General features: G+C 33.8%; 1 protein-coding gene across 4 annotated transcripts in view; it reads right to left on the bottom strand.

Moving 5' to 3' along the window:
* The window catches only part of LOC137395118 (5'-AMP-activated protein kinase subunit gamma-1-like), a 63209-nt gene that overhangs the window by 20326 nt on the left and 29251 nt on the right, over positions 1-13632 (bottom strand). Inside the window, exon 1 of one of the 4 annotated variants that reach the window (XM_068081921.1) lies at positions 4006-4509. The exons of the other annotated variants lie outside the window; for them this stretch is intronic. Coding sequence (XP_067938022.1) covers positions 4006-4200 — 195 coding nt within the window. The 5' untranslated portion in view covers positions 4201-4509. Of the gene's footprint in view, positions 1-4005; positions 4510-13632 lie in introns of those variants that run through there. 4 annotated transcript variants of the gene reach the window in all.

The raw sequence follows: 13632 nt of genomic DNA, 5'->3' as shown, positions 1-13632 counted from the left end.
CACCCATCTGATGCCGCACAAATATAATCCCACACGATCCTTGCTATGGTCTAGCTAACCGTGAACGTGTTAAACAAAGGTTTCTCAGCAGACCGAATGAGCTTTAACAGAGAATAGCACTCTGTTAGTTGACTATGAAATTGTTAGTAAAAATCAAGGTTAATGTAATGTATTTCTATAAAAAGCAAGATGATTTAAGCCACAGGCTTGCAGATGGAAAACAACAGCAATTCGACACAAAGGCCACAGCTGCTGAACCATTTAGAATCTCAAGTGTCACAAGTTATCAGAGCAGAGACTTACTAGATGGAAGAAACCAACTCATATGAGCCAAGTCATGTGGAAATTCTCAGTCTCTCGTTATAACAATGTCAGCTATGCCAGCTATCAAATTATAACTCGAGCGAAACTATTTATAACAATGTAGTCCCATGACTCATTTGTCACCGCAGCTGTGACACTTCTTGGAGTAGTCATCTCTTAAGATGTGTTTTACTACAGTAATTCTCAATCTTTTTGTATGAGAAATATAGTTTTCAGAATGCTGAAAATATAGTTTTAGTATGAATATTAGACTGATCTATTGATATCGCACAGAATCAGCGAGAATGTAGGTCCGAGGGGTTGAGGAACCAACCATGGCACAGTCCAACTAGTACTGACTGTGTTTGCTATCAGATCACTCAAAAGTGTTGTTTGTTTACACAATTACACTTCAGTTGTTCAATGAAGGCTGCAAGCTTGCACTCTCTAGTCACAAGCTCGCACTCTGTAGCTACAAGTTCATCATCTGTAGTTACAAACTCACAATCTGTAGTTACAAACTTGCACTCTATAGTTACAAGCTCACACTCTGTAGTTACAGACTCTTCTCTGTAGTAACAAGTTCACACTATGTAGTTACCATCTCACACTCTGTAGTTATAAGCTTGCACTCCATGGTTCAAAGTGAAAATAGTCAATTTTATGATATGGAATTAAGCGTGGAACTAAATTTTTTAATTGAATGCTAGAAGCTCGTCATTTGAACGTCAGCTAGTAAATTATTTGATGTTTTAGCTCAATCATCAAAATCTGTAAGCCGTTATCAGTAGTTTAAACCAGCCTCTATCATGCCACAAATTTTAGCACACAAATTATAGCAACAGTAGTAGCTTCAACCTTATTATAATATCATATTTTGCTAGCGTAATATTTACTTAAAACATAAAATCAATGGTGTAGCATGACATATGTGACAAATGTGACAGGTGACTGCAGCACACAGAGCTATTGCTGCTAACTTGAGCAGTCAAATTAAATTTCATCATACATTCAGTGCTGGTCCTCTTTCACTATTAAAGTCCTTTAAACAATAAGAGCCTAGGAATTGTTTAGGTACTGAATGGAACTTTACTCTGGGTTGTTTGACTTAAGAAATGTATTGCAAAGTGAGTCGCTTTGAAATTAGCATTATTGAAATGTCTCGTTACAAAAAGCTGTTAGTGTATATATGTATGGCATATGTTAGGGTATATATGTGTGGCATGTGTTGGGGTATATGAGTATGGCATGTTTGGATATATATGCATGGCATATGTTAGTGTATATATATATATATGGTTTATGTTAGTGTATATATGTATGGCATATGTTAGGGTATATATGTGTGGCATATGTTGGGGTATATGAGTATGGCATGTTTGGATATATATGCATGGCATATGTTAGTGTATATATATATGGTTTATGTTAGGGTATATATGCATGACATGTTAGGGTATATATGTATGGTTTATGTTAGGGTATATATGTATGACATATGTTAGGGTATATATGTGTGGCATTTATTAGGATATTCATGTATGACATGGGTCATGGTACATACATATGGCATATGTTAAAGTATATATATGTATGATACAAGGGGTTTGAATTTGATGTAAAATTATTGTGGGACACTTATGGGAAACCGCATTTAGTAGCAACTTTTTTTTTCTTACTCGCAGATGAGTAAGTCTTTAAACAATGTTGAGTTATGAATTTTTATAGAGGCATACGCTGATATTGAATAGCCAGATGTAACAAAACCATCCCAGTCAAGCAAGCTGATTTTCACAAGATGCATAAACAAAAGGAATCATTTGTAAACATTGTTTCTATTTCTTCTCATTGTTTACTCATTAATTTGCGCTTACGTTTGCTCAGCAACAGACAAAAACATTTTGCTTGATCGAAGGGCCGAAGCGATTAAGGAGTGGATTATACATAAAATACTATTTATTAAGAGAGTTGTCCTCCCATCTGAAGTGAGAACCGCATGACTGTGTGACCCGATCTCTGACGTATTCTATCCAATTAGATTCTGACCAGCAATACTCAGTAGCCTGCCTATTGACCCATCCGCCTACTTCCTCATTGCAGCTTCCATTTCTCCGTCTATCATCTGTATCAGATGCCTCTACTAGCTCTTGGTTGATATGCTCAGCCAATAGACCTAACTCTTATTAAAATCTATAAAAATACTAGCCCAGAGCTCTCGTTGTTGAACTAAATCATGTGTTTATCTTGGCAAGGCGAGAAACTAGCAGTTCATGGGGCCCGAACAGCTTACATGTACACAAGTATCGAATGCCTTGTGTTTGCAACTTTGAGCCAAAAGAAATCGTTTGGTAGATGAACATGTTGTCAGTAAAGTATAAACTAAGTGCTAATTATATTGTCGAAGTAGTAAAATAAGTAGTAAAACTATTACAAAAGGTGGAGAAATCAGTTATTTATAGTTATAAATCTATTATCAGCCTTTTGACACCCGAGATCTGTTTTATTTCTCAAACCAGAAAGAGCTTGCGCACAAACATTTGTGGTCTTCTAATACATAGCAGCGAAGTGTCTATACTCAAGCCACTGGTAAATTCCTAAGTCACTGATAAGACTTGGGCCCTAGTTTCGATCTGTGAGAAGTATGTAGGTGCGTGAGATGAAGGATGATATGATAGGAAAGAAAATGAGTGTGTGAGAGTAGCAGAAAAATAGTGCATTTGCCAAAGTGGGCAGAAAGCTGATGTCCCGCAAGAGAAGGTATAGATTTATCCTTCACTCGTATCAGAAAGTAATTACTAGCAAAATCAATATATCCACTGCTCAAGTATGACTTTAGCTGAGCTCGTGGACAGAGATTTCTATAAATATCATGTGATGCCGTCACGGTCCGAACATTCCCTCTACTTACCTCAATAATAAACTCAAAACGTTTTATAATTAAATGAGCAGTGAGCGGCTTTCAGAAAGCCATATTGTTACCCATTCGAGTGAGCATAATTCTTATCATCGTCTCAAACATTTTATCAATCCGTTACGACCAGGTTAGGGTCTCTTCAATTTATTTACTGATAACATTGATGAGTGATAAACAAATGAGCAGACATTAGGTGTTTGAATTTTCAGGCCACCTGGCATGGCGACAGGGCAGAAAAGAGTGAACATAATCTGCGCCATATTTTATGGCGCTATAAGAAGTCAATATTGGATTTCTAGGCACATTTAGAATTTGGGCATAATGTGCGAGCTAGAGCCAACACACGCATGAATAGTCTGCTGCAAGTAATTTCAACAGTAGAGCACACTAAAATTCAAATACTAAGTGAAACTGATAAGAGGTCATTCCATGAATCATTTTGCAGTCAGGGATTTGCTGTAGATTACTAGTCATACTGTAAAATACTTTCACAAAATTAATACTGATAACGATCACATGACCTTGTAGCAGTACTTCTGAATTAGTTTAAAGCTCATGGTGTTTTTTATCAAATATCTCCACCCTTACAGGATTCAGAGTCGTGTTCTTACTGAGCTTGTCATATTACGTGACAGATTCAATTCATATGACAACTAAGACAAGATTTTATGACTTTCAGTTTCAAGGGAGTCAGAAAGGTTCAGTTTAACAAAAAACAATATTTAGTAGGTAGTTCCTGCCAATCTCTAGCTATCTGTAGACGAGTTCACAATACATTCACTACTTACGCTGCGGTCACTGGCACCAGAGAAAGACGCCCTTTTGCCTTTACGTCCTTTTAAAAACTTCTTAAGAGGAAATAGTCGACTATGTTCGGAGTCCTCGTTAACTGTGTCCAACGAATGACCTTGGAAGAGTGGAGGTATTTCGCCCATCGGGCACGAGTGCCTACGTTGGTTTAGACGTTGCATGTTGTGCAGCATTCAGAATAAACCTCTGTATAACATCAGCTGACAGCGGTAGGAGCGACAAAGAGCATAGCGCGAGAAGTCGTACGGTATTTTAGGTTTATTTCTCCTTTAGAGTAGCTAGTGTGTCGTTCGGCTTATGTTTGATTATCCGTGTGGCTAGCAAACAGTAAATCTAGAATCCATACGCTTAGTCACCAGCAAGGCCAGTTTCGGTAAATGAGCCGACAACTTGTATCTTAGAGTCTGAGTAGGAGTGCTGCTGCAAGCAAACAACTGGTTATTCAATAGCAACACAGGCTCTTTTGTCGCGTGTGTCTTGGCTTTTATAGCTGCTCTCCGTTGCGTTGCCGTAGCCTGTTAGAAATGCGTGATGTGAACTGAGCGGATGAAGTGAAGGATTGATGCCTGTGTGAGGTCGATGCTCTATTGACTCAGCGTGTTCAACTCGTATTGCTCTCTCGCTGATAACAACGTTCCATTATTAATATTGTTTACATTCGTGCGAGCTTCTTGCAAGCAATGAGAAAATTACACCTTTTTTTATTTCTCAATCTTATCAGTGAAGAAATAAATTACTGACTTCCCAAAGAAACCTCATTACACCTCCCTGCTGCCGTTCTCAGCTATCTTAATTTTTTCATTATTTGCAGCCGCATGATTCTGTCTGCAAAACAAGTGGTGCTGTTTATCATTAAGGATTGAGTAATAGTTTCCTGCTCGGGCATACTTGATTTATTTGCGTTGTTCATTGATGTTAGATAAGGTATATCTATATACATGTTATATTTACATATATATTATATATAACTTAAATTTATATATTATATTTATAACTTACTTATGAAACTTTTGAAGAAAGTGTAGCGTTAGACGTTGTGATGGTCATGATGGAAGTTCAAAATATTTAATTGCTTTTTTTTGTTTTGCTCATTTTTTTGATGTATTACCGTTAAACATGTACTGTATTCATCCAGTGATTGTTAATTAATATATCAACTGTGAAAATAGATTCACTGTATCCTAAACTTTCATTTGATGTACAGTTTGTTGGAATTTGTTCAAACCAGTGCTCACAATTCAGAAAATACCTCAAAATATCTAGGGGTGCTAACAATTACCATCATGGCCCTATGTATATATAACAATAGAAAACACATGAATAATATGATATTGTGTAAATATATATATATATTTACACATTATTATATATAGGCCTACATATATATATATAGTCATATATATCATAATATATAACAATAAATAATATACATAATTATATATATAATAATATACATAGTTATATATATTATAATATATATAAATATATATAATAATATACATAATTATATACATTATAATATACATATATATATATATATATATATATATATATATAATTATGAATTAAGAATAATATAAAATTATGTAAATTTATTTATTTACACTCACGCATATATATATATATATATATATATATATATATATATATATATATATGCGTGAGTGTAAATAAATAAATTTACATAATTTTATATTATTCTTGTCTATTCTACTCTTGTTATATATGTAACTATATATAACAATGTAGAATATCTGGAGTATTCTTTTCTTGGTTTATAACTGTGTAACTCTGTCATTCTGCATGACCAACCTGTTCAACTTTAGCATCGACATCTGACTTGAAGTAAACATTTTCTATGACTTCTGTAAAGGGCAGACAATTTTGCAACTCGCCGCAATTCAGCAAAGGTGCCTTGTTCAAGCATTCAATTAATTCATTTGATTTGTCAAAGAAACCTGGGCTAACGAAGGTCTAACGCTTACTACAAAATCTTTTGTTAAAATACATTAGTAAAGTGTCAAATTCTTTGATGAATTGGCATCTATCACCTCAACCAATTACGTCCAATTGGCCTTGCCATAATGTTGTAAGATACTCTGTACCTGCTTCTAATCCATAAGCCTAAAAACTTGCTAACAACCTTTAACCAACATAGTTTTCAAAACAAAAGAAATAAATCGTTAAAAGTATTGATGTTATTATTACTATTGTTATTATATGATGCGACTTGCTATAACAGTTTAATATATAGTTTAATAGCGGTTGACCATCATTTAAAGCCTGTTTACTGACGCTCTTCTGCCCTTTTATTGACTCGGGGAAAAGTTGGTGTTTCTAAGTTGTTTAACTAATCTACCTATTGTTTTCATTTACTTATGCAAACGAGGGTGCTGTCAGAATTTGGGGTACATATGGGAAATATCTATCACTCACAAGACTTACACAATTAAAAACATTTTAGGTTCCTGTCTATCCACCAACTTGAAATTATTCTGACTTGGTGATTTCGAAGAAACCTACCGACAAGGTGAATGTTCCACTGTTTAGGGAAGACTTGTTTACAAATCTAATTATAGCAAGTTAAGTACGTATTCACTATGTTTGATTGAGTTTCCATAGACATTCACGTGTTGCAGATTAACACAGGTGCTTTGTAAGAAAATGCAAGGATTTCTACACCAGAGGTCATAGGTCGGAACTCCTCCAATCAAAATGAGTAGCTTAAGCTAGTCTAAATCTTTACTATAATAAGATCCGTGAAGCCAGCTTGACATTACGATCCGTCATCGTATTACGCGTCGGTTATGCTAAAACTTTCATAAGTGTTGCATAAGCGTTTGCACAGTTATTTATTAGTATCACCAATCGGACACCTAGTGTAAAGGGTAGTACGCCTGTCTGGAGAACTGGAGGTTCTGAGTTCAAATCCAGTGCCAAGTGTATTTTTTTATTCCTTAAACTTTATTGCTATAACTGGACATACGGACTACAGACAAACAAACACTGAGATTTATATGTATTTATAGATGATTTATGTAAATATTGTATGTAGACCGTTCACTGTTGGTGTTTCAGCATTTTTACAGTAGCCACAGTTTAGGTGACATTGTAAACAGCAAGTTTTATGTCTAAATGCAAAGGGATAATTGGTGATGTATAACTGGCCCATCAATAGGTTTATGTATCAAAAGCATTTCCTAGCTTCATAGCGAGCATGCCATGCTGGCAACAGAAGAAGATCTACATTCCTCACTCGCAGTTGAGAATAATGCCGTATACCTTCCACCCTGATAGTGGGATTAGACCGGCGAGTTCAGGTTGTTATCACCATAGATATATATACCATAGGTTTATATAGGTTTATATATCTATGGTTATCACGTTATCTAAATACGCGTGCAGATTTAATCAGTCTAAGACTTCTAACAAATACGAGCAGTTGAGTAGAGTTGAGTTTATTCCTAAACAAACTTGAAGTTGGTAAAACTCTAATGACGGCTCAAGTTTTACTTTTTGTGGGATTCTACAGCGAAGTATGATAACAGACTGTATATCAAAACATATTATATATATATATATTCTAATATATAGTATATATATATTAGAATCGTGTAGGATGGTACTTGAATGGGCCATTAGAAAATAAAAGTATAGTCATGACACAGCGGTCAACACTTGGCACGAGTGAAAATTAAACTTTTGTTTGAAAAGGAATAAGTTGAAAACTAAATTAACATCAGAATGAATTTTGAAATATTTAAAATATTATTGTTGTACTATTCATCACTTCATTTTCTCATTATTTTGCTCCATAATGAATATAAAATAATAAAATATAATATAAAAAGAAATTTTACAAATGTCTACCAAAAAGCTTTTTAGGAAATTTAGATAGTATCCTGGTGAATGGGTTAGAAGTAAATAACCAGTAATACATTACTAGATAAAAGGCATCAACTAAGTGTTGTCTTCTCTTTTGCTTCAGCCATCACCAGAAAATGAACAGACAACTTGCTTAGTCATATTTCACTGTGTTTCACATAACTTCTGCAAATGCGTGACAAACAAATTTTTAATGAACTGATTGTTAATTTTCTATGATTAATATTATTTAATAGTTCAACACATCAGACATGAAAAATTTACTAATTTGCTCATTTTTTATTTTATGATCTACATGTAGATATCTGCATGTACATTAATATTAAAACTAGTTTTGGGTTTGCCTCCCTTAAAGTGTCATTCCCTTCCATTAATGCACTCAAATACTTACCACTAAGTATTTTATTTTTGCATCTAAATATTTCATATATCTAATTTCATATATAGCGAAAAAATTAACAAAATGACTGTTTGCATATTTTTCGTGTGGATATAAATTGAAAATTCTGCATAGGCTATTTTTGTATTATATAAACAAGTTTCATCAAAACAAAAGTTAAACAATATTAAACTTTAAGGACTTTAATAATACAATATTGCTAGCGAGCAGCTAGCACTGGTAGACAGCAGCAAGCAATAACCTTGTGATCCTCAGCAAGCTATGCCTGAAAAATTGGATGTGATAAAATACCCGTAAGTAATTATACAAAAGGTTTTGTTTTCATAGAGAATATTAGACTATCTTCAGCGTATTTCTACAAAAGCCTTGAATATAAGAAAACAATGAGGTAACGCATTATTACTGCAAAAAGGTCTTTAGAACATCAGCTATATAACTAACTATGATGACAATAACTCGCGTGTTTCACTGGCTCATGCGCAAGCATCCTAACGACTATATATAATTACAAAGTAAATAATTAAATTACTTTTGAGAGAAATTAAATTGTATGCCTTGTAGTCTTCTTTTTTAAATGACCCCATTTTTCTGTTAGGCTCCATCTGGAGTTTGTATGACACGCAATGCTTGCAGGGACAACTACAGCAAATGCTATGGTGCCGCAGAAGGCCTGTTCAACAAATAACTGTTAGTGTAAAGCAGTCACAGTTTATAAAGAATGACTGTCTCTTGTTGACTAGTTGTGGTAACTTGTTACAAATCCTGTGTTACTTCTAATTAAGTTAAATAGCCTTTCAGTCTGACCTTCTTGTTGTTATGCAAAATTATTGTTATTATTACCAAAACTTACTCAGATTACATAGCACTGCTTGTTTTTGATAAGATGTAAACAGTTTTGATATAAAAGATGCATACCAGACTATTGCAGGGCTGCATAAAACTGATTGTGTAGATACCAATCAATGCGTTGCTCAGCAACATTTAAGAAACAGCAAAAAACAGAACATTTAAAAACAACAAAAAAAATTGTTGATGTATCAAACATTTTACAAAAGGTTCTGCAAAACCTTCAAAACAATAAAAAATACGAAAGAAAATTTGCACCTGATTCTTATGAAAGCAACCAAAAATTGTTTTAATCATAAGGCAATTTGTGAGTTGAGAGTTGTCCTGTCCCGCAATGTCAAATTAACAAGAGAAGATAATTTTGGTTCAACGGGGAACCTTCTTGCGCAACTATAACTTATAAAAACTAATGCTATGTTAACTAAACAGGGTGAGTTCTAATATGATCCGGCAGTTATAGCTCTGAGATAACTTACTGTATCTGACATGTAAGTTGCATATCAGATAACTTACATCATGATGTAAGTTACATAAATAACTGATAAATAAAAAGAAACAGAAGCAAAGGCTTGGTGGGTGGAAAGAGACTCAGCGTAACTCAACTGTTAGTTTAAGTTAATTTGAGTTAGCTTCTGTATTATTACAATAATTATTTTTGTTTTGAATTTTCGATTTAATTATCACTTTCAGCTTTTTGATATCCTTCAAAAAAATGTCCACTTTTGTATATTGTCAATAACTGAGTGTACTTAGAGTGATATATTTGTTAGAATTTCATATCTTATGTTAAAATATTCCTTTATGTTAAGATAGTCATAAGGAGAGTTTCACTGTAATTGTAGATCATCAACAGAATTCATAAATTAATTCTGAGGAACATGATTAAAACAGAATTTTTAAATTATTTTATTGGTAATAATTTCATTTTAAACATAATTTTTTTAAAATTATGATATATAGGAAGCATAAAAAGTGCAGCAGTTAATCAATCAAATCAAATAAATGGCTTAACGTATAATATATAATATAAATCCTTATTTATAATAATTATATTTATAATTTATTATATTTTATAATATATAACGTTTTATAATATGATAGATTTATAATTATTATAAATCCTTTTCCTTGTGAAAAAAAGGAATATTAGGTAAAACATTGTTGAGGATATACTTTAATCAACAGGTTTATCTGTACATTATATAATAGTAAAATACTTCCAGTACTTCAGTAATGCAACTTTATGTTTAAAAGAGAAGTTACTCAGTCTATGACAAAATGCTAATTAACAATTAAAAACCCATTGAAAAACCCACTAACATTGTAAATGTAATGTCACCACAAATGTTAGATTTATACTCCGAACAAAGGTAAAAAGTTCAACCTACTGTTGTAACTCAAAGGTTTCACTCGTATTACATGAAATAAGCATACAAGTGAGTAATTGTCTGCCCGACCATAAATAGGTAGAAGGAACTTATCACATTATGTACTTGCACAATTAGTAAGGAATGGTAAGACAACTCTATGTACTAACAGAAGTGATAAAATCATTTAACTCTTGCTATGAGGATGTTTTGAGAGAATAGAAAGTAAGCTTTGACCTTTATGTCAGTTTTAGTCAAAGGTTATCTTAAGTTGGTTCAGCAGCAAATGGAGGCATGTAACTAGTTAAATTATTTTCTACTAAACATTTTTTGTCCTCAGCCTAAGTACTGGACAATCAATATTATATTTACCGACGACATTCTATTGGCAGATCATGAGACTATAGATTGTGCAGACTCTATATCGCTTTACGCAACTCATATAGTAAATATGGCTGATAAAAGGGTTCTTCATTTTAGTTTAATAATATTGTAATATGCAGATATTTAGTTTACTGTTTATAGTTAGTACTAGACAATTGTCCTTTGTTTTACTCTTATATCACAAATTCAGCTGTATATTCAAAACTGCTAATTTAAGCTCTTTCATTTTTAAATAAAGGATTTAATTTAAGAGTGGATTAGGGCCTGGCAGCAGGCGAATGACACCCTGATGACTTTGTTATTGCTACTATTCTCAGAGGGCTGATGTAAGCATGCTGGAGTCATTAGACACATAGCGTTATTATTTGTATATCACTCCAATCCTCAGGTTATGAACCTTTCAGCAGCATAAACGTAGCATTAGGAGGGTTAAGACTCTGTTAAAATAAAGAGTATGCATACACAACTCCTTAGCTGATGGCATGCAAATTATAATATTATTAGGTTCAGGGAAGGCATAAAACTGAAATCAGAAGTTGTCTACTCCAATTCTGAAAGTTTAATTTAGAGCTGTAACATAGGCCATTTTTTTATTAAAAACCAGACTTTTTCATGCTGGGAACATTGTACTTTTCAAAAATGGAAACTTGTAAAAAAATTAAAGAAATGATTTTGACAGCAAAAGTTGGTGGTCCTTATACTTGCTTAATAAACTTTACAACTTTTTTATTTTATTTTTGGAAAGGGAACTAAAGTTTTAAAAACCACAACTTAATTTACACATAATACATCTGTGCTAGTAGTTCTACGCTAAGTTTCTACCCTACACAGAACTAAATATAATTACATACAATAGGAATGTTCTCAGTCTAATCTCGGTCACTATAATTGGCTTAGTGCTAACAATAGGAAGGAATCATTGACCTGTAATAAAATAAGCTTCTATATATGTATATACATATATGTATATGTATATACATATATATATGCATATACATATACATATATATATATATATATTATATATATTATATATATAATATATATATAATATAATATATATATATAATACCAACAGCAATCAACTCAGATGAGTTGCAGAAAAGTGCGCTACTGGGAACAGCTAAGATCTTGAGGCGAGTGCTCAAACTCTCAGGTCTCTGGTAGGAGACCCGAGTTAGAGCAGAAACTACCACCCATACGGGTTAACCGGGGTGAGGAATCAATTTATATATATATATATATATATATATATATACATACATACATACATATATGTGTATGTAAGTTGTGGCACTGAAAGTGTTGTGAAATATTTATTACACATCTAAAACATGGGTGTTTGAAATAGACTTCATGGGTGATTCCAATGCCTCTTCAGCAAAGCAAATTTTATCTAAATCTCTTGAAAGTATCAACGGCCTATCTGCCATCTTTTATTAGGTTTTGGCCAGTAGCCGCAAGTATGATTGGCGGGGTCTAGTCACAGACACTCGCTATCTTTGCTTGATTATACAAATAAAAAGCGTGCTCCCGCTAATGTCCAATGTTCAACAAGAAGATGAAGACCACCTGTGTATGCGCAGTACAAGCTGACCAATGATGTGATACGCCTTATCTTCTACATATGGTTGAGGGAGAGACACAAGGTCAACCTTAGTAGAGTAAGGAGAAACAGCTGTGAGACAGACTCTATGGACTAAATGGCTGTGTAAATTTTTTCCTGAGAGAAGATTCGATTGCGCAACCTTTCACATTTCTGAAATGTCACAACAACTCAATCTCTCACAGGAAACAAAAACACAATTACTGAAATTAGTTAGTGGAATTGATAGCCTCCAGAGGGGCATATGCAAAGAGTACAACTTCAATACGTATCTACAGTCAGTCTAAGCTGCATGTAGTAATCTCACTACCGGTAGTTACGATATGCATATGAAAGAAGTGTAAAAGCGCATACCCGTGTTATGAATTATTTCCAAACTGTGAACAGCGATGTACTAAAGGTTGCATTAGCTTTGCGTACGTCGCATAGAGCCATGTATAATAAGAAACAATTTCTAGATCACTCTTTGGCATGCGCCAGTCGTCTGGCTTGCACCGGAACAAGCAAACCCAGAGTGTTTTACTACAGGAGAAAATATCGAAAGGGTTCCTTTGCTCTTTGGGTCGTAAGGTAGTTTTGTCAACGCCCAATACGCCATTTTTGTTTATAATTGTAACCAAGGGAAAATATTCCTGGCAATAAAAAAGGTGAAAATAATCAAGCTGCTTTATTGCAGAAAGGAACAAACTTAGAAGAAATGACCCACATTTGTAATAAGAATATCTCTATCTTCTATGGAGTTTACTGTGGTTGCTTCAGAATTCCTTGGATACACACTAGGCATTTGCATCGTAACCAACACCATCAACAATTGTAAGAGAAATGTGGTGGTTTCTTCGATAGAGGAATTACCGTGTCAGACAAATACCACTGAAAGGGGCTTATAGAAGATAACTCCACGTTCATTTATATGCACAGGACTGAAGAAATGCCTGTCACATTCACCTTAGATATTTTTTGACATTGTCTCATTCATACCCCATACCAGGTAAGTAACATAAAAATGCCCTTGAAATTTACTAGTGGCTCACTCTTGGCACAAATTTCCTAATTATTAGCCAGACTAGAGGTCTGTTAGTTGGCGGAATAGCCAGCAGACAGAAGCTAACACCTTAGC

Source organism: Watersipora subatra, chromosome 4 (assembly GCF_963576615.1).
Source record: "Watersipora subatra chromosome 4, tzWatSuba1.1, whole genome shotgun sequence".
Classification (NCBI taxonomy): Eukaryota; Metazoa; Bryozoa; class Gymnolaemata; order Cheilostomatida; family Watersiporidae; genus Watersipora; species Watersipora subatra.
This window is presented reverse-complemented; position numbering and strand designations above follow the sequence as displayed.